This window comes from Pangasianodon hypophthalmus, chromosome 9 (assembly GCF_027358585.1).
Source record: "Pangasianodon hypophthalmus isolate fPanHyp1 chromosome 9, fPanHyp1.pri, whole genome shotgun sequence".
NCBI classification, from domain to species: Eukaryota; Metazoa; Chordata; class Actinopteri; order Siluriformes; family Pangasiidae; genus Pangasianodon; species Pangasianodon hypophthalmus.
The window spans coordinates 3,708,157-3,727,833 of NC_069718.1; the positions used below are offsets into that span (position 1 = coordinate 3,708,157).

A 19,677-nucleotide genomic window follows, 5' to 3' on the forward strand; every position below is an offset into this window, starting at 1 on the left:
CGCTGTAGCCATTGTACAGTCTTGTGCTGTCTGCACATGTTTACAAATTGATATGTAAATTAGTTCGCGATTACATCTCCCAGCTTGTTTAGGATTGAGATACGTCGTCTGTGGAAAAGTAACAGCTTGGTTCTGCTGGGGTTTGACCTCACACGTGTGTTGTGTTGATTCAAGCTAATGAATGCAAATTTGCTATGTATTGTTATTTCCTTCCAAACCTTTTACTTCCTGCTTCTTCAACGTGATATGCAAATTAGTTCGTTGTGACGTCATGACGTCGTTTCTCTTGGGGGAGGGGGGTTACCCTACAGCTGGGGGAGTTAGCATCAATGCTAAAAAGTGTAAAGTCATTGTAAAGACTGTTGTCGCTCTGTCATCGACTGAGGTAGGAAAATATCCTTATTTTATCCACGCAATACAGCGTTATATTGTCTTTCAGGTGTTTAACATTGCTTTCTTGACATGTTTATGCACACTTCCGGTTGTGGATTGTGGAGTTTAGCGTCGTAACAGATGAGCAGCTAGGCTTTTAATGCAGCACAGGACCTGAGTCAGGAAAAAGAAATCCAGAAAACTTCTACATATGGTGAAGTAATTCAGATTTTTCAATACTGACAATGTTTGAAAGTGTTTCTGTACTGTGAACACACAAGGAATAGAAATAGATTTAATGAGAAACATGTTTTAATCATGTTTCAGTACTGGAAGAGAAGCTGGACATCATGTGCACTCTTTAAACTGTCATTAACTCTTTGTTTTTCAGCTCAGAACTAAACTCAGCTCCTTATTTTGCTGCCATGTTGGTTAATGATGACAGTTCTGTGTGACAGGTTGCTGCTCAGTAGGTTTGAAAAGGATTAATCGGATAAATTTAGACCCAAACTGGGTTACTTTGCTAATGTGGCCCACTGTCTATGAATAAATTGCCCTGGTTTTGGGCTTTAGTTTGTAGAAGAAGAAGTTTTCCTTTATTGTCACATATACTCATACAGTAGCGTGAATTATTTTCTTTACATCTCCCATCTCATTTTTTTTTTTACATCTCCCATCTCGTTTTTTTTTTTTTACATCTCCCATCTCGTTTTTTTTTTTTTTTACATCTCCCATCTCGTTTTTCTTTACATCTCCCATCTCGTTTTTTTTTTACATCTCCTATCTCATTTTTTTTTACATCTCCCATCTCGTTTTTTTTTTTTTTTTACATCTCCCATCTCGGTTTTTTTTTTTTTTTTTACATCTCCCATCTCGGTTTTTTTTTTACATCTCCTATCTCGTTTTTTTTTTTTTACATCTCCCATCTCGTTTTTCTTTACATCTCCCATCTCGTTTTTTCTTTACATCTCCCATCTCGTTTTTTCTTTACATCTCCCATCTCGTTTTTTCTTTACATCTCCCATCTCGTTTTTTCTTTACATCTCCCATCTCGTTTTTTCTTTACATCTCCCATCTCGTTTTTTCTTTACATCTCCCATCTCGTTTTTTTTTTACATCTCCCATCTCGTTTTTTCTTTACATCTCCCATCTCGTTTTTTTTTTTTACATTTCCCATCTCGTTTTTTTTTTTTTACATCCCCCATCTCGTTTTTCTTTACATCTCCCATCTCATTTTTTTTTACATCCCCCATCTCGTTTTTCTTTTAGTTTTTCTTTATATCTCCCATCTCGTTTTTCTTTACATCTCCCATCTCGTTTTTTCTTTACATCTCCCATCTCGTTTTTTCTTTACATCTCCCATCTCGTTTTTTCTTTACATCTCCCATCTCGTTTTTTCTTTACATCTCCCATCTCGTTTTTTCTTTACATCTCCCATCTCGTTTTTCTTTTAGTTTTTCTTTATATCTCCCATCTCGTTTTTCTTTACATCTCCCATCTCGTTTTTTCTTTACATCTCCCATCTCGTTTTTCTTTTAGTTTTTCTTTATATCTCCCATCTCGTTTTTCTTTACATCTCCCATCTCGTTTTTTCTTTACATCTCCCATCTCGTTTTTCTTTTAGTTTTTCTTTACATCTCCCATCTCGTTTTTTTTTTTTTTTTTACATCTCCCGTCTCGGTTTTCTTTGTTTTTCTTTGTATTTCTCAGCTTATTTTTCTTTGTTTTTCTTTACATCTCCCATCTTGTTTAGGATTGAGATACCTCGTCTGTGGAAAAGTAACAGCTTGGTTCTGCTGGGGTTTGACCTCACACGTGTGTTGTGTTGTTTCAAGCTAATGAATGCAAATTTGCTATGTATTGTTATTTCCTTCCAAACCTTTTACTTCCTGCTTCTGAAAAACTGATCATTTGTAGTCGAAAGGTTTGTGAAATTGCACACTGGCCAGGAACATCGTTACATAGAAGCACTTGAGGATTTCTGTGTGAGTTTGTATCATAAGCTCGATGTTAAAACTGACATTATTGTATTTATTTTATGTGTCTGAATGAAATCATTTTGCTTTTTTTGGAATTGAGATACTTACATTAGATTCCTCTGATAAATGTTTAATAAAAATGCTAACAATCAGACTGAGTTTGTGATGACTGGAGTCCAAAAGTGCAGCGTTTCAGGTTACTCCGAGTGATCCAGAGTGTCAGTGTCAGAGTTGTTGGACAGTTTTTCACCTGGACTCTTGGTGGTATAAATGGAAATACAGGAAGTGGATAAAGAAGGCAGACATTGACAGCTGTGATGGAGCTCTACCTTGTTTACTTTGCTGTTTCTTTTGGTTAGGAAGGGAATGACCAGCAGAGGGCGCCACTGTCTGTTCTTTAATATCTCTTACAACCTCCTCTTTGAGCAGATGGACGCATGATGGCAGCCATTTTAGAAGGGTAGTATTTATTATAAAATAATCTAATATAAAGGATTATATATTATATATTGAGGGATTTCAGGTAAGAAAGAGAAAGACTGACATTTTTGCTACCAGCGTTTCAAACTGAATAAATACTACACATTCTGTCACACAGTTATCCACAAATGAACGTGATTCTAGTCTTTTTTTTTATTATTAAAAAAAGAATAGACATTATATACAAATATTACAATTAAATAAATGCAAAACTGAAACATACTCAGTTTTATTTTGAGTTCTCTTCTGTTTGGGATATAGTTAAACACATTTAACCAGCAGAGGTCCTCATCTAGTATGTTCAGTGGTGCTGGTTAATTTCATGCAAATCGACACAGTACTTGCAGTTTTGTTTTTTCGTTTTCAAGTGTAGAAATGTTCATATGCTCACAGTAAAAAGTCTAATACTGTAGCTAACATGAGCATGAATTATTATCGGCATTAGGGCTACACTCTACCTGTATAATAAAATTGTTTCCAGTGTCAGCAGGTCTGAAGGTCAGCAGACCGGCAAGACCTGTTTGTGTGGTTGCACAGAAATATGTAATGTATGTTCTGATAAATTTTAAGTGTTAAATGGTTTACCGTGAAATTCAAGGCTTGTTTAAGAACAAAAAATAAAAACCTAATGAAAAGCATTTATAATCACTGCTTAATGCCAAAACTACTAGATAAAAACCTCAGAAAATCAAACAATATTTTAGTTAACAAAATAATACGGTTTTGTATCTATTTTGGGCCACAGTATGTTGATAATTCAAGTAATCTGTGGTAACGTTAAAGTTTCTAGTATATAAAAGCTGTAAATGTGAGTGTTTTTATGTTAAATATTTTAAATGGCTCAGTATTGAGATCTTTTGAAATTTATTTAAAGGGATAATTGACTTTGATATCATTTTGTATTTTCCAGGAGGAGAATGTAAATAAACAGGTGCGAGTTAAAGGTCTCTTCTTTCACTGAGAAAAATTAAGGAATCACAAGCCCAATTATTTCTTTTTAATGCTATCTACTTATATCAAAACTCTGTTCTTGAGTTATGCAAAACGTCATATGATCGTGACAAGACCAGTTGTGTCCTCTGTTCAAGTCAATGATAACACGTGCTCAAAGTCTTTCCTTCAAGGATCACAACATCTAATGTCAGATCTGATCTCGTGCTTAAGCTCAGTGTTGGCCTCAGAACACATACTCAGTATCTTCAGTATCAGTATATCCCTGTATATAAAATACAGCAGATGTGACTGATACATAGATGTCCTTTATGAGAGATGGTAAGTTCTTTTGTTTTATTTTATCAGAGAACTCGCAATTAAAAGTTCCTTACAGGAGCAGTGCAGTAGGTTAGAGGTTGATAAGGGGAGTATTTCAGCTTCTGCTTAAACGAGCATGCAAAACCTGCCCACGTGCTCGGAAAATATGCCACCAGGGGATTTTTAAGTCAAACCACCTAGGCAAAGCACCTGAACAACCAACACACACATCTTTACCAAAAAGTATTACAGCAAAAGCAAGAGCCTTTGCATTTATTTACTTCAACAACTCAATATATATATATATATATATATACACACACACACATACACACAGTGTTTACTAAACAATAAGCCTAGGGGTAATAAGGGAAGAGTCAACTCTTTCAGAAATGTCTCTTTCTTCTGCACTCAGACTATTTCTGTTTTAATAGAAAAAACAGATGCATAATGTATCATCTGTGATGGTTTTCATTACAATGTCTATCAGAGTCACCATTATTATATTGCATGGTTGCACTGAGGAACTAAAAACCAAAGCTGCAGTGTGAACAAATACTGGAATCACGTGACTTACAGGAACACTCAGTTCTGCTCTGGTAACCAAGCTAGTGGTTTCTGCCTCTCGTTCTGACTTCCTTTTTAATACATTCTGTTTAAATATTATATATAGCTATCAAGATCAAGTTCTGCTTAATGCTACCTCTAAATACATTATTATAAAAAAGAAGTTTTTTATAATTTGTAACATTTCAAATCATTATTCAGAATCATTCATTATAATGTTTTTTATACATGTACAGTCAGAAAATCAGAAGAGATGCCATGATCTGGCGTCTGGGTTCAGTTTTGTACAAGCTGTTATATCTGGCAGGTCTAAGAAATGCAGCAGGGTTTTTTTTTTAACCATCTGGATATGAAACACCCTCTTAAAGTGAGTCATGAATGTCTGAGCAAGATTACGAATTAAACTTTCCCACATACTGGACAGCACCGTTGGCGTGTGAGACTGAGGTCATAAAAATCCCCAGAGATCCCATTTGTTTTCCTGTTCTGAAGTTTGATGTAAACATTAAGTGAAGCTGTTGATCTGTAGCTGTGTGAAATAAATGTAAAAATTAAGCAAATACCTGGTTCTCTTTCACCCCTTCTAGCCACCCAAGGGACATGTTTCAACACCTGCATACATTATTGTGAGCATGCGCACACACTTGCCAAGACCGAAAGTCATACTATGACCATGTCTGCACATCCCATACATGTTATTAAACATTCAGCCTTGGTGTAACAAGGGAGTTGAGTGAAATATTTTAATTGTGCCCCTTTTTCTACACTCAGACACAAAAAGAATGTAGTTTTACCTATTTCTATTTTATAAAGAAAAAAGACAGATGCATAATGTGTACTTTGTGACCGTTGTTATTGCAGTACTTATCAGTCAACAGTCACTGCCTGACTGCACTGGGTAACTATAAACAATAGCCTCAGTGTAAACGGATACTGAACCACGTGACTTACAAGAACATGAAACACGCTTCACAGGAAACCTGCCTCTGAAAGAGCATACTAATATATATATATAAAAAACCTAGCACCTATACCAATGACCTCAGTAGAGTAAGGGGATTTTTATGACCACCTTTTTTTTTTTAAATGCATGACTGTTCAAGAGGGCATTATAATAGTTCCACTGCACAAGAGGGAAAAAATAACACAAAATTTGCCAAACACACCATATATTCAGAGACAGTATAAAGCAGAATTTGTGCTCACTGGCTGTGTAAGTTTTAAACTGACGAGCTATATTTATTATGTGCATGTATGTATAGGATTGCTTTTAGAAAAAACATTACTACATGTTGAAATCTGTTATTTGTTTGCTTATAGAAAATGGTGAGAATCACAATTGTTATTTAGGCCCTGATAAATTAAAACACAGAATTGAAGGAGTGTATGCTTTCTTTTTCTCATGACTGTACTTCTAAGTACAGAAGGCCTTCAGACTAAATTCTCTGGCACTTAGTCGTCTTAAGTAAATGTGGTTTTAAGTGTGGGTGTAGTTCTGAAACTAAAATGAAATAAGCAACTGTGTGGCAATGAGCAGTTCCTCAAAGGTTGTGTGAATGTTATTCTGTCTAACCACTGCTGTACAGATCACTTCTCCACAATAAGGAACTAATCATGTGTTAGTAAAGGGACTAAAAATGTGTTTACTTCAGTTTTAGTTCCCTAAATATGTTTCCTAATGGGTCTGTTATTAATATGACTGAATTAAAAAAAAAACAAGGCCTACTGAGCACCACCAAGCAGAATACATAAAGTATTGACAATAACCTGCAAAGATCAGTGTTGTGTCACTTCAACTTTTTCAGTTATATCAATGTGAGAATGCTGCATCAGTTTTGGCTCCTTGGATCTGTCAGTACTAATATATCTGATAATCAGTAGCATCCAGTATGGTGTTTTCTCAATGTTAGACAGCTTTGAGTAATTTAAAGTGACATGGAGGAACAGTGAACACAGATTGTCTGACCGTAGTTTACAGCTGCATCTGAACACAGAAACACACATCTGCATGTCCTCCAGTCTTACTGAACAGGTAAGTAAAGGGATTTCTACACTCACTACAATAGCAGAAAAATCACTAGTTGCTCTACATTTGTGAAATCTTTACCTGTCCAGTCTGGGTGAGTCTGTGTCCATGGAGCCTCAGAGTCCCGTTCTTGGCTGACAGAAGTGAAACCCAAAAAGAATAAAGAGTGGTTATTTGAGTTACTGTAGCCTTCCAGTCAGTGCGAACCACGCTGGCCATTCTCCTCTGTCTTCTCTCAGCAACAAGGCTTTTCCACACACAACTGCTGCTCAGTGGATGGTTTTGGTTTTTCGCACCATTCTGTGTAAACTCTAAAGAGTTGCTGAAGCTCCTGATGTGCATCTGCCTGATTTTATACATTAAACAGCTGTCACATGATTGGCAGACAGACAGATTTGTGGATCACTAAAAATATACAGATACACATAGTGGCATTACATTAAACCCTGTATACATATGGGGACCATAAACTCGGCTATTGACAAAATGTGTTAACAATTTTACAGTCATCAGGATGATTTTCATAGCCACAAAAAGCTCTCATGGTAACCCTGACAAATGGCTAAGGCACATGGCTACAGCCCAAAAGTATCACAACTAGTGTCTACAGGTTATTTTCCACAACAGATAAGCAATATTAGCATAACTATCTCTGGTTATCTGCATCACTTTACTGTATATGCCAACCCTCACAGCACACCAAAAGCGCCTGATATCAGTGGATTTAAGTGTTACAGTGGTAAACTCAGGGCAAATTTAATTGTTTAGTTATACATGAATGTGCAATATATATTTTTAATCTACAGTGCAGATCAACATTTAATACACTTCCGGTTTGGGTGAACGTTGGCATGTCTGTCTGCTGCTGTTTTCCGGTGTTTTGTTGTTACTTGTTTGTCTTTGTCTTTGGAATTATACACCTGGACACTGTGAATTTGCACCCTGTATATGAGGATTACATAGCTCATATTCATGTGGACATATTTATTTATTTATTTATTTTCTCATAATTTTTTCCCTGTCCTGCACTTGCCTACCATGAGCTTTCCGCACCCTGGTTGCCCCTAGTCTGTTGCATATAGACCCGTGGGTAAGTTTCCACTTTCTTACTGGTTTATTGCTTACTATTCTCCATTGGGTCTTAAAAGTTTGGGGCATCCTTTACCTGTTTGCTCTTTTTCCTACCCGATGGTTTTCTAGGTGGTCCTGTGGTGTTCAGGCTAACACGTTTCTCAGTATGGTTGTGTAGACGGGGCAGAAAGATGCGTTGTTCATGGTTGTGTGTTTTTATCGCAATGGATTATCGCTACTCATCTGCAGAGCTTTATCGTTGGAATTCTTCATCGCTCCTGCCAGTTGAAGTTTATAAAACCTGTGTCGACTTGGGAATTGCTCATCACTCAGGCTATGTCCATCGCAGCTCTAAACGCAAACATTGTTCTGCCATTCTCCCCGACACATTGATTCGATTGATGATCAAATATTGGCCATCTGGTCTCCTTTTCGCCGCTTTCGCTCTAGATCAAGTGCTGGAAATGGAGGAACTAACTTCTACAACCTCACATCACTGGAATATCTACCAACAAATAATACCGTATCAGACCCAGTGCGTACTATGGACCGCCCTGTTAAATTTGCTCTAATAAATGCTAGGTCCTTGTCCAGTAAATCATTTCTTTTAAATTACTTTTTCACCACTCATGCTCTGGATTTTTTATTTGTGACGGAGACCTGGCTCTGCCCTGGTGACTCTACGGCCCTAAAGGAACTCCCTCCTTCAGACTGCCTGTTTTTTAATACTTCAAGAACTGCAGGTCATGGAGGTGGAATAGCAACAATTTTGTTTTGATGAGCAGATTAGCACTGGCCAGACTTCCTGGCACCAGGAAGCGTGAGCACATTACTCCGGTGCTTCCCTTTCTTTACTGGCTACCAGTTAATTTCTGCATTGAGTTTAAAGCTTTACTATTTGTATTCTTTAAAGGTTTGCATGGGCTTGCTCCACAGTATATATGTGATCTTCTTACTCCATATACTGCCTCAAGATCTCTTCAGTCATCAGGTCAATTACTCCTTCCAGTCCCACGTTCATGTTAGAAAAAGCCAAGCGTGACCGGGCTTTCTCGGTCCCAGGCCCTGGAATAGTTTCGTATAAGATTATCCTCCTCTATTGCTATGTTCAAATCCTTGAAGACTCGCTTTTATTCTTTATCTTCTAATTCAGTCTGAGGCTGTAAAATTTCCATTTGTCTACCAGTATTTTGTATTGTTAAATGTTTTGTGTATAGATCTGTTTTATACTACTTGTATATCACTTTGGTTTCAACTTCAGTTGTTTTTAAATGTGCTTTATGAATAAATTAAACTAAACTAATATGCAACATACAGTATATGTATACTAACATCTAACTGGGACTGTTTCTGACTTGAAGATAAAAATGCTTTAGTGCCTCTGCAGTTTCGACAGCCAACCACATCCCACATCCTGCCACTCAGTTAAATATATGAATACTTCCTGTAATTTGTTCACCGAAATGAGCTGTGATGCTTTTGTAATGTGCTTTTGTACTGTCTCTGAAAATGCTGTCTTGAGTAATGAATTTTTAAAAACACACACACACACACACATATACATACATATATATATATATATATATATATATATATATATATATATATATATATATATACATATATACACACACCGATCAGCCATAACATTATGACCACTGACAGGTGAAGTGAATAATATTGATTATCTCGTTACAATAGCACCTGTCAAGGGTTGAGATATATTAGGCAGCAAGTGACCAGTCGGTTCTCGAAGTTGATGTGTTGGAAACAGGAAAAAGCCAGGTGCGTGTGCATCGTTTACCTGGGGAAGAGATGGCACCGGCATGCACTATGGGAAGAACGCAAACTGGCGGAGGCAGTGTGATGCTCTGGGCAATGTTCTGCTGGGAAACTTCGGGTCCTGGCATTCATGTGGATGTTATTTTGACACGTACCACCTACCTAAACATTGTTCCAGACCAGGTACACCCCTTCATGGCAACGGTATTCCCTAATGGAAGTGACCTCTTTCAGCAGGATAATGCTCCCTGCCACACTGTAAAAATTGTTCAGGAATGGTTCGAGGAACATGACAAAGAGTTCAAGGTGTTGACTTGGCCTCCAAATTCCCCAGATCTCAATCCAATCGAAAATCTGTGGGGTGTGCTGGCCATCAAGTCCGATCCATGGAGGCCGCATCTCATAACTTACAGGACTTAAAGGATCTGCTGTTAACGTCTTAGTGCCAGATACCACAGCACACCTTCAGGGATCTAGTGGAGTCCATGCCTCGACGGGTCAGGGCTGTTTTGGCAGCAAAAGGGGGACAAACACAATATTAGACAGGTGGTCATAATGTTATGGCTGATCGGTGTGTGTGTGTGTGTGTGTGTGTGTGTGTGTGTGTGTGTGTGTGTGTGTGTGTGTGTGTGTGTGTGTGTGTGTATATATATACAGTACCGTGCAGAAGTCTTAGCCACCTTATTTTTTTTTAGTACAAACTTTGTTATAGATGTTTATTTTCTGACTTCTACATTATTGATTCAGTACAAAAACATTTTAAAATTCCAAACATTAGTTTTCCAGCACAAAATGAAATGTTCCAGAAAAATGTTTGTATGTCAGTAAAGAAAGCAGCAGATTCCATAAGAGACACTTTTCAGATAAAAACATAATGAAGGCTGCTGGGTTTCGCTGCAGAAATAAGAAGCGAGTCGACAGTCAAAGTCTCCAGAAGAACTGTGGCTGCTTCTGCAAGATGCTCAGTAACACTTCCAGCTCATTTCCTTATAAAACTGCACACACTGCACCTCAGATACTGCTTTATTTTAAAGCGAAGGATCGTCACACCAAATATTGACTTTGTTTACTGCTCTTTATAGTATTTTTTTAATGTAGAAACATTTAATTTAATTATTTTTGAAGGCATCTTTGCTTTACAGCATTTCTTTGCATGTGCCTAAGACTTTTGCACAGAACTGTATGTATATGTGTATATACATAAACACACACACACAGTCCCCTCCTTCGAAAGTGCCTCTGAATGTCTGCTCTTGGTTGGGGCCCTGGGTTTCACCTGGGGACCCTGGCACTAATAAAATGGTTAGCACAACCTAAAGGTTACAAGGTACAAGTCAACACAAGACTGTACAGCTTGAGTTGGAGAAAAATGGCAGTTAGATTAGGATATAAATGCAATATCCAATATATCTTTTAATGTTCTATTTAAGCTTTTCTTGTATTAAATACTATATCCTGTGCTATTTAACCTTTTAGTTTTTTATATAGTTGTCATTTTGTTAAACACTTTGAACTGCTTTTTTGTATGAAATGTGCTAAAGAAATACATAATAATGATAATTATTATTATTATTATTATTATTGTTATTATTGTTACTATTATTATTAATATTATTATTATTATAATAAATATGCTAGTAGATATTACAGCCTCCAATCTAGCTCAGAGAAGAGAGTTTGGTCCTCATGCCTACACCTGTTTCATTTTTATTCACCTTCTGCAGTGGAATTTTTGGTGAATAATAATCATTCATAATCCTGATCTGTATGACTAATTCCTAATGCAAATGTCTATCAAAAATGCCATTATTATTTTTTTAAAATAATTATTTGCAGATAATAATAATAATAATAATGATAATAATAATAATAATAATAATAATAATAATAATAATAAATGTATATATTTTTAAATGACCTCCTGTTATGTTGGCTGTCTATTTTATGCAAGGTGTGATGTAAGTGGTTATAACTTGAATCAACCTTACAGTAGGCTACAGGACCTTTTTTCACATCCTCATAATTAAATCTCATGTCATAATGGCGAAGTTTAAGCACATTTGGCAAACCTGACTCTCATATTATAATCTCTCTATATACTTGGCAGTATTTTCCACTGAGTATGCTGCCTACAGAAAAGAGAAAAACCCCTACAGACACTGTTCTCCACCCCTACACACACTGTTCTCCATCCCTACAGACACTGTTCTCCATCCCTACACACACTGTTCTCCATCCCTACAGACACTGTTCTCCATCCCTACACACACTGTTCTCCACCCCTACACATGCAGCAGTCTAGAAGGAAGAAACGAAACGAAAAGAATCGACTTCTTTGTGTTAGATTTGACTTCTCTAGACTTCTAGTTTATGAATAATGTGCTACAATGGAAAGTGAAAATACTCTTTATCTCACCACGAGGAATAATCACCTACTAAGCAGATAAGATAGTATAGTATATCTTGTACATCTAGAGAAGGAAGAACTGACACCCAGCCAGAGCTCCTCCTCCTCCATCTGTCTGTAAACGCTTGCTTTTTGCAGTTCAAGCATTTCTGGACGAGCTCTACATCGGGTGACTGAAGGTAAAGCTGTTTTTTTATTATTTTTAAAGAGCACTCTGATCTTATACTATATCCTGTGTCCTGTGCTTTATCATTTCACTGCGGTGATGAACAGATCATTAGAGCTGGGCTTTTGTATAATAGCCTAACAAGCACAGCATGATGATTCATGAGGTTTATTCTCACATGGTGCCAATAGTCACGAATCGTTGTACATTTTAAACTCAAATGCTTGTAGCACTAAAATATGATTTTCTGGTGATTTATGATAATAAGATAAACCTGTTTCTGATATCATATAAGATGTCTGTAGATTTACAGTGTAGAAGCCAGATCTGGGTAAATATTGTTATGTACTATATAATAAAGTATCCTGTATAAAGTATTAAACATGCAATGGCTATTTATTCTGCACAAATAGGCATGCTCATGATTCACCTTCTTGTTAAGACTGTTGTTCTCTGTTGTGCACACCCTCACTGTGGCCTCATTTGAACAGGAAAACTCCTCCCAGGGGTTATTTATTCATAGACAACCTGTGTGTTTCTTTTCAAAAAGCCTCTAGCCTATTTCTCCTGTCTTACTGACCAGCAAGGATAATAAACCTCATACTAAGTACTAACTAACATCAACTAAAGCTAAGAAATAAACATGTGAAGTAAAAAACTGAGAAAGGGTGTGTACTGCCTTATCACGCTCACACAGTACCTGAGGAAGTAAGAGTCGTTAGTGAAATCTGACCTTCTGATGGTAGAAAAACAAGCTGCACTTGAACAGTAGGCTTTAATGTGTGGACTGTCAGACTCCTGAAACTTCTGCTTTCTGTTTAGTTATATAAAATAGTTGGCCTGTTTCTAAAAAAAAAAAAAACTGGTTTATTTAAAAAATATATTTACTACACTAATTTGCGGATTCATAAACTAAAACATTTACTGAAATTATTCTTCAAATTCTTTATTTTGACACTCTTAGGGGCATTTTGATTATACAGTTACTCTGTTTTAACATGGAAATGTCATTGAGTTTTGACTTGGAAAAGAAAGAGTCTACTGTATTAAGAGTAAGCAAGTAATTAACACCTGCAATAAATCCAAATCCTTTTTGTGTACATTGTCTTTTTTTTATTTTATCCAAAAAGGGTTACATATTCCCACATGCACATACACACACCAAGGTCCACAACACAGGCAGAAACACTGTGTGCCTCTCCCCACTCCCAATCTCCTGACTTGCTACGCACTTGTGATTAATTTATCCTCTTGAGTCTACTGCCACCCAGAGGCCAATAATAATAATACTGCCACAGGAATGACTCCAACATCTAGTGTGTGTAAATATTTTAAAAATGGGCTTTAGTTGTGCAGCTTCTTTGGCTAAGCTTTAATGTAGACACTGGTTAAAAAACATGTGTGTCTCGGCACCTGCTGTTTTTACTGTATGCATATTCTACTGAATATTCCTAAAGATGGCAATTCTCAAATTAGAAACGCTCATTTTAAACAGGTGGAGTAGTTCATATGTATCTGTAGCATATTTTAATTTGTAAATATTGTATTAAAAAACCTTCAAAATATATACACTGTACAAATCATTGCCAATATACATCCAATGAACTGTATTTCTACATAAATTCAGCAAAAGTCAACAAGAACTGTGAATAGAAAACTTAAATAGCTGTGTGCTGTTTATTTTATACAGTATTTCTTCTAATCTGCAGAAGGGTGCCAATAATTCTGGAGTTCATAAAGGGAAAAAAAGAAAAAGAGGAAGCAAGGAAAATGACATTTCTCTGGAAAATTTGCAGCAGTTTCTCAGACTGTATTTTTAGAGTATATACAGTTTGAGAGTAAAAGTGAAAATGTTTGGAAGGTGTTATGAGCCAGCATGATGGAGCTGTGGTTTAAACAGTTGTAGAGAAACGTGAACAACACAGACTTTATTTATTATCATTATTTATCATCATATACAGAACGCCATCACAGCGCTAGCTTGTTGTTTTGGGGCGTGATGTATCCTACAGGCCTACAGTATTAAGTAGGAGAGATATTTTTCTGTTTATTTTCATTTTTATTATATCAGTATTGTTATGTTTTACCTTAAAACAATTGTATGCTGTAGAGAAAATAAATGCACTTATTATTACTATTAACTGTATTTGATTATTCAGGCTATAAGATTAAATAAATTAGCTGTAAATGTTTAACCTAATTAGAACCTCAAACAGGTTTTATAGCATGCAGGTACAGTGGTGTACATATAGAGCCCTTATACATTTCCTTCAATTAAATTTTATCTGTGTTTGATGGTCAAGGATATTTGATGTATGATTGCTATAGGAAAGACTCGTTGGAGAAGATGATACTGATTAGCATGCTGCAGCTGTCACGCCAATGTAGATTTTTTTCTTCCAACAATATTTTTTTATATATTATATACTAAATTAATTAAATATATTTAATAAGTATTTGCCACTGTGGAATTAAATTTTATAGTATAAATTAAAAAAAATATATATATATTAATAAATTATTGATAAATACCAAGAAGCACTCTATTACCTGTTGAAATTCAATTTATTATTTTTTTTCGTTTTCCTGCCTTTTCTTGTTTTAGAAAATTTCCACACACTCCTCCAGACAGTATCAGGGCATCATGACCTCCGTTTTTTCCATTTGCATCGTATTGGGTTCCATGTGTGTGAGTAAGTAACTTTTTGTTATAAAACAGATGAAACATTAAGGCTATTAACATAAGATCACTGGCTAAAAGGTGCTGAAAGTAATCTAGATTAAAATTTTCCCATCTCAGGCCTCCTCTCTGCAGAAGCTGAGATCACTGTATCTGGCCAAGTGGGGTCTACAGCTGTCCTGCTGTGTGAACTGCAGCGTGTAGGCACTGAAACACCGCATATTAGGTGGTCCATCAAATCTGAGATTGTGTTTGAGCATGTTTTGGGTAAGGAGAGCTATCAGGGTGAGGGATATGAGGGCCGTGTGGACGTCCCTGAGGAAGAGCTGCGTAAGGGGAACTGTTCCTTGGTGTTGCGCAATCTGACACTTAATGATGAAGGTGTCTACACGAGCTACCAGATAGTGAGACGCTCCAAGAGATCTATCATGACAAAAAGAGAAGATATCAGCCGTGTTAAACTCTCAGTCCAGGGTAAGTGAGTTAGTGTCAGTAGAACACACACTGACTGTTACACACATCAGAAAACAAAGCTGGACATATTGAATGATTGGAAAGGCACTAAGCTTACTGTATAACAAAAGCAGTTCGTATTTAAAGATAATGTCAGTGTTTTCAGTCCTAGTTGAGAACTTCCGCACTGAACAGCTAATTACAAAGCTCTTCATGTGTGTGTTAGACTGAGAGAGGAGAACAGAGAACACCTGACCATCTGTGAATTTCTGTTTCATCACACACTTGTACACGTTCTCTCACAACTTTAAATCTAAATAATTTTCATTACACGAGTGTGCACTAGATTTTTAAATCAGAATGTCTTTACCCCAGATAGCAGGAACTGTGTAGCTGAAATTATTTTCTTGGTTATTTGTACAATGTGTTCCCTTTGAAATACTATTTCAGTGCTATTCATTGGTTGTCAAAATATTCAGTTGACGTTACTGTGAAATATTATAACTTTATATAGTAATCACATTTTAGTTATAGTATTAATAATGTGAAACATTGCAGAGTTAAGACAATCTTGTTTATTTTAGTGGAGAGGGTGGTTTAATAAAGGTGTGTTAAAACAGTCCTGGAGTGAAAGATTGTGAATGTAAACACTGAGCTACGTTAGCAGTGAGCCTGACCTACACGTGTTCCTGATCTACAGTTACAGAGTAAATCACTTTAGCATCATTGAGGAGAGTACACACAAAAGAGCTATGAATGTACCAAGATGATAGAATAATGTTTTTTTCCCATTACAGAAAAACCTCCTGAAAAGAAAACTGAAATTCCCACAGGTGAGATACACTTGTGTGTTTCATTACCTGCAAAGCAGATTTAATTTCTTATACAACCAATAACTCCATTTATTTCAGGATGTTAAGTGCACTGGGCTTTTTTGCTCCCTCTACTTCATTTTTTTGTTATTTTTGTTTTTAATTTTCCATGAAATTTTTGACCTTAGTTAATTATACACTACGTGGCCAAACGTATGTGGACACCTGACCATCACAGCCACATGTGGTTCTGACTTTAAATTAGTATTGAGTTGCAGTGATGTTTCTCTGTGAAGGGCGAGTGGACACAAACCATACCAGCAAAATTATAACAGAGTCACCAGTTTTTCCTTTAATTTGTCACCCGCCTCTGTATATATACATGTATATTGTTTGATTTTGGTTGTAAACCTCACTGCTTAGACTTTATGTGGAAAATGTTCTAGCTAAACTAGATAAAATAATTTTTAAATTTCTGCTTTTCTCCAGATGATGCAGGAATGAAGTGTCCTCACCCACCGATCATGGTCTTGTCCCTCATATCATGTTTACTCCTCCAGTTCTTCTTTGCGTAAACCTGAGTGTGAATTAGAGCTGTGCACAGGACTGTGTCTTTATGCCTCCAGCACCACATGGTGGAAGTGTTATGTTTTTGTGTTGTTCTGTTCGCCTGCTTGAATACACAACCTCCTGTCAGTCTGTGTGTTATCTTTCAGAAGGTCAGAGCCCAAGCATATAGGGAGGGTCAGACAAAGATCAATCCTAATGACCCCCATAAAAGGTACAGGAAAGAGAGAAAAGAAATGTACCCTGTCCACTTTAGGGTTACGGGAACCCAGCCCTGGAGCCAGGCCACAGGCAAGCGTCTGGTGACTGGGCCCCCCACATAACCCAGTCGCTCTTATCCTGAAATGCTGATGTGGAGCCATTTTGTGGGCTTAAGACCTTCAGAATGAAAGGTGGGAGTCAGTCAGAAAACTTAAAGTTAGTTTTACCTCTGACTTACAACTCTGACTGGAGATTCCTTCCATAAATATCAAGAAATTGTCCCTACATAAACAACAGATTAATATAAAATGGTGATTTGCAGCTGAACTTCTGTCAGAGCTGCTGTTACAGAGCATTTTATATCATCAATTAGAATCCAGAATTCAACAGTATAAAAGATTAAAATAGCAAGACACAGCAAAAAAACTAACATCAGCTGTTTTTAAGTAGTTAACTAGTTAACATAAATAAAATGAAAACTAGTTTATAACCCTCACTGTAGACAAACCTGCATTTAGAAAGTGTTAGCCAGTAGAAAAAATAGAAAACAGGGTGAGCTATGATCTCTTCCTGGAGAAATAACAGAAGAAGTGATTATTGGGAAGTGAACCTCATTTCTGGCCAATGTGTAAAAACATTTGATGCTTGTGACTTTTTTGTTGGATGCCACTGGAGCCCAGTCATGATGCACAGCTCTAATGTGACTTGTTTATTGTGACCTGTGGGAACAGTAGGATGCCATTTCAGACATGGAAAAAGTGTACATAGCTAAGGCCAAATCCCAAATAGCTTCCTACTCTTTACATAGCTGCACAACAATGAGTTGTACACAAACACAAATTTTTTTGGACCAGTTTTAAACATAACTGGAAGATATAAGAACGTATATTGAATCTATCTTCTGTACTGCTTAATAAGGTGTAGTGACACAAGTTACATTTTTGTTGCAGATGGTTTGATGATATTGCTTTTGGCAGTGCTGTCCGACAGCTACATAGACACTTAATTTCATTAGCTTCATTACACAAGCTAACCTGTTAGAAGTTTTCCTACATCACAGTTGAAGTATTATTCTCAGGGTTTGCTGTTAAACTGCAATGACTGTAAGTGATATCCATGACTGTAAGTGTTATTGTTACTGATGCTGTATATAATCACTTTTGCTAATAAAGGCACTTTGCTGAACAAGGAATAATGTGCGAGCTTAATCAACATGTGACCATATTTTTAAAATATCAACAGGGATGTTACTCACACCAGCTTTACACTCCTTCTTTTATATTCTTACTTCAAAAGAGAATGTATACTGACTTTATATTTCCATGAATCAAGTACATCACTGAAAGTACATAACTTAAATTACATCACTAATATCACTGTTAGACTCTTTTAAATTCATCATCATCTTCAGTGAACATTTTTTCCTGGTCAGGGTCGCAGTGGATCCAGAGTCTTTCCCAGGAAAACAGAGCACAAGGCAGGAAAACACCCTAAACTGAATGTCAGTCCCTCACAAGGCCTCATAGAAGCACATATTCACATCCTCATTCACACCAAGGGGCAGTTTAGAGTAGCCAGTCCACACACCTGCATGTTTTCAGGGAACTCTGTGGAAATGCACTGTTTTTACTGTTGAAGACCTGTGTGATTTTCTGTTAAATGCATTTTCCCCTGATTGCTGTTCATTATTCTTATTGTTCATAAATCACACAAAGGTCTTCAACAGAAAAAATAATATGAAATCTGTAAATATTTTATTTGTAAATTTATTTTATATATATAAATATATATATATATATATATATATATATATATATATATATACTGTATCTGTATATATATATATATATATATATATATATATATATATATATATATATATATATATAGTACTGTATAGATCCTGTATAGAAACATTAAACTGCTTTTAAAAATAAAAAATCAACCAGTAATAAACTCGAGTCAATATTTGTTTAATTCAAATCACAGAAAAAAACACTGACAAAATGTACATTTATCAAATACACCACAGAAAAATATTTAATCTAATTTAATTTAAATATTTTACTAATATTTGAAATGTATATCAGATTCAAATACTTTTATTAGCTATCAGGCTCCACAGTTTTGCCCCTTTGCCTGTTTTACAGTTTTATAAGGAAATCCACTGGGAAGTTTTTCTGTCACTTGGAGAACTTGACCCAATTCTTCAGGAGACTTGCTTCTGTTTCTGCCTGGAAAATAAAAACAGCCTCCATTAAGGTTTTAAAAGCACTCTGAATGTCTTTCTTTATTACAAAAATTTCTTTAACATTTATTTATTTGTTTGTTTGTTTATTGATTGATTAATGAACATGAATATAGAGAACTCTAAAATGTACTGTTTTCTAATACACTTTCAGAAGACAAACATTTAAAATAGACATCACTGATATAAAATGTCAAAACTTTGTATTCTACTGTACAGTATATGATTCATATATAATTATCTATGAAAATGTAATTTTTGATTTTTATAATTTCAAATGCAAAAATATATTTGTAATGTATAATCCAAAAATATAGGTAGCATTTTTACAGTAACCCTTAACAATATTTCATTTGACCATTATTTCTTTCAATCATTTTAATGACTTTTAAATCAAATTCTGCCGAGGCGTCATGAATATCTTTGTGCACCTTCGAAGTGCCATAAACTAAAGCTATTACACTGCCATGGAAAAATATTTTCTCCCTCCTGATTTACTTTATTTTTGCATATTTGTCACAATAAATTGTTTCAGATGCTCATGCAAAATACTCACACAGAGCACTTTATTAGGAACACCTGTACACCTACTCATTCATAGTAATCTAATCAGCC

At 35.9% G+C, this 19,677-nt stretch overlaps 1 protein-coding gene and 1 long non-coding RNA gene across 2 annotated transcripts; both read left to right on the forward strand.

Moving 5' to 3' along the window:
• Positions 1 to 281: 281 nt before the first annotated feature.
• Positions 282 to 18,009, forward strand: LOC117598063 (CD276 antigen homolog). Its single transcript, XM_053236748.1, has 5 exons — positions 282 to 385; positions 14,707 to 14,794; positions 14,902 to 15,255; positions 16,032 to 16,067; positions 16,536 to 18,009. The coding sequence occupies exons 2-5, from the start codon at positions 14,746 to 14,748 to the stop codon at positions 16,619 to 16,621; spliced, it is 525 nt and encodes a 174-aa protein (XP_053092723.1). The 5' UTR covers positions 282 to 385; positions 14,707 to 14,745; the 3' UTR covers positions 16,622 to 18,009.
• Positions 392 to 2,503, forward strand: LOC128318819 (uncharacterized). Its single transcript, XR_008302265.1, has 2 exons — positions 392 to 586; positions 2,126 to 2,503. It is a non-coding gene; the product is annotated as an uncharacterized LOC128318819 (long non-coding RNA).
• Positions 18,010 to 19,677: the final 1,668 nt, after the last annotated feature.

Coding starts and splice junctions, on each gene's coding strand:
- LOC117598063 (XM_053236748.1), top strand. CDS start 14,746: ATGACCTCCGTTTTTTCCATTTGCATCGTATTGGGTTCCATGTGTGTG. Junction 14,795..14,901: donor ATTGGGTTCCATGTGTGTGA/GTAAGTAACTTT, acceptor TTCCCATCTCAG/GCCTCCTCTCTGCAGAAGCT. Junction 15,256..16,031: donor TGTTAAACTCTCAGTCCAGG/GTAAGTGAGTTA, acceptor TTCCCATTACAG/AAAAACCTCCTGAAAAGAAA.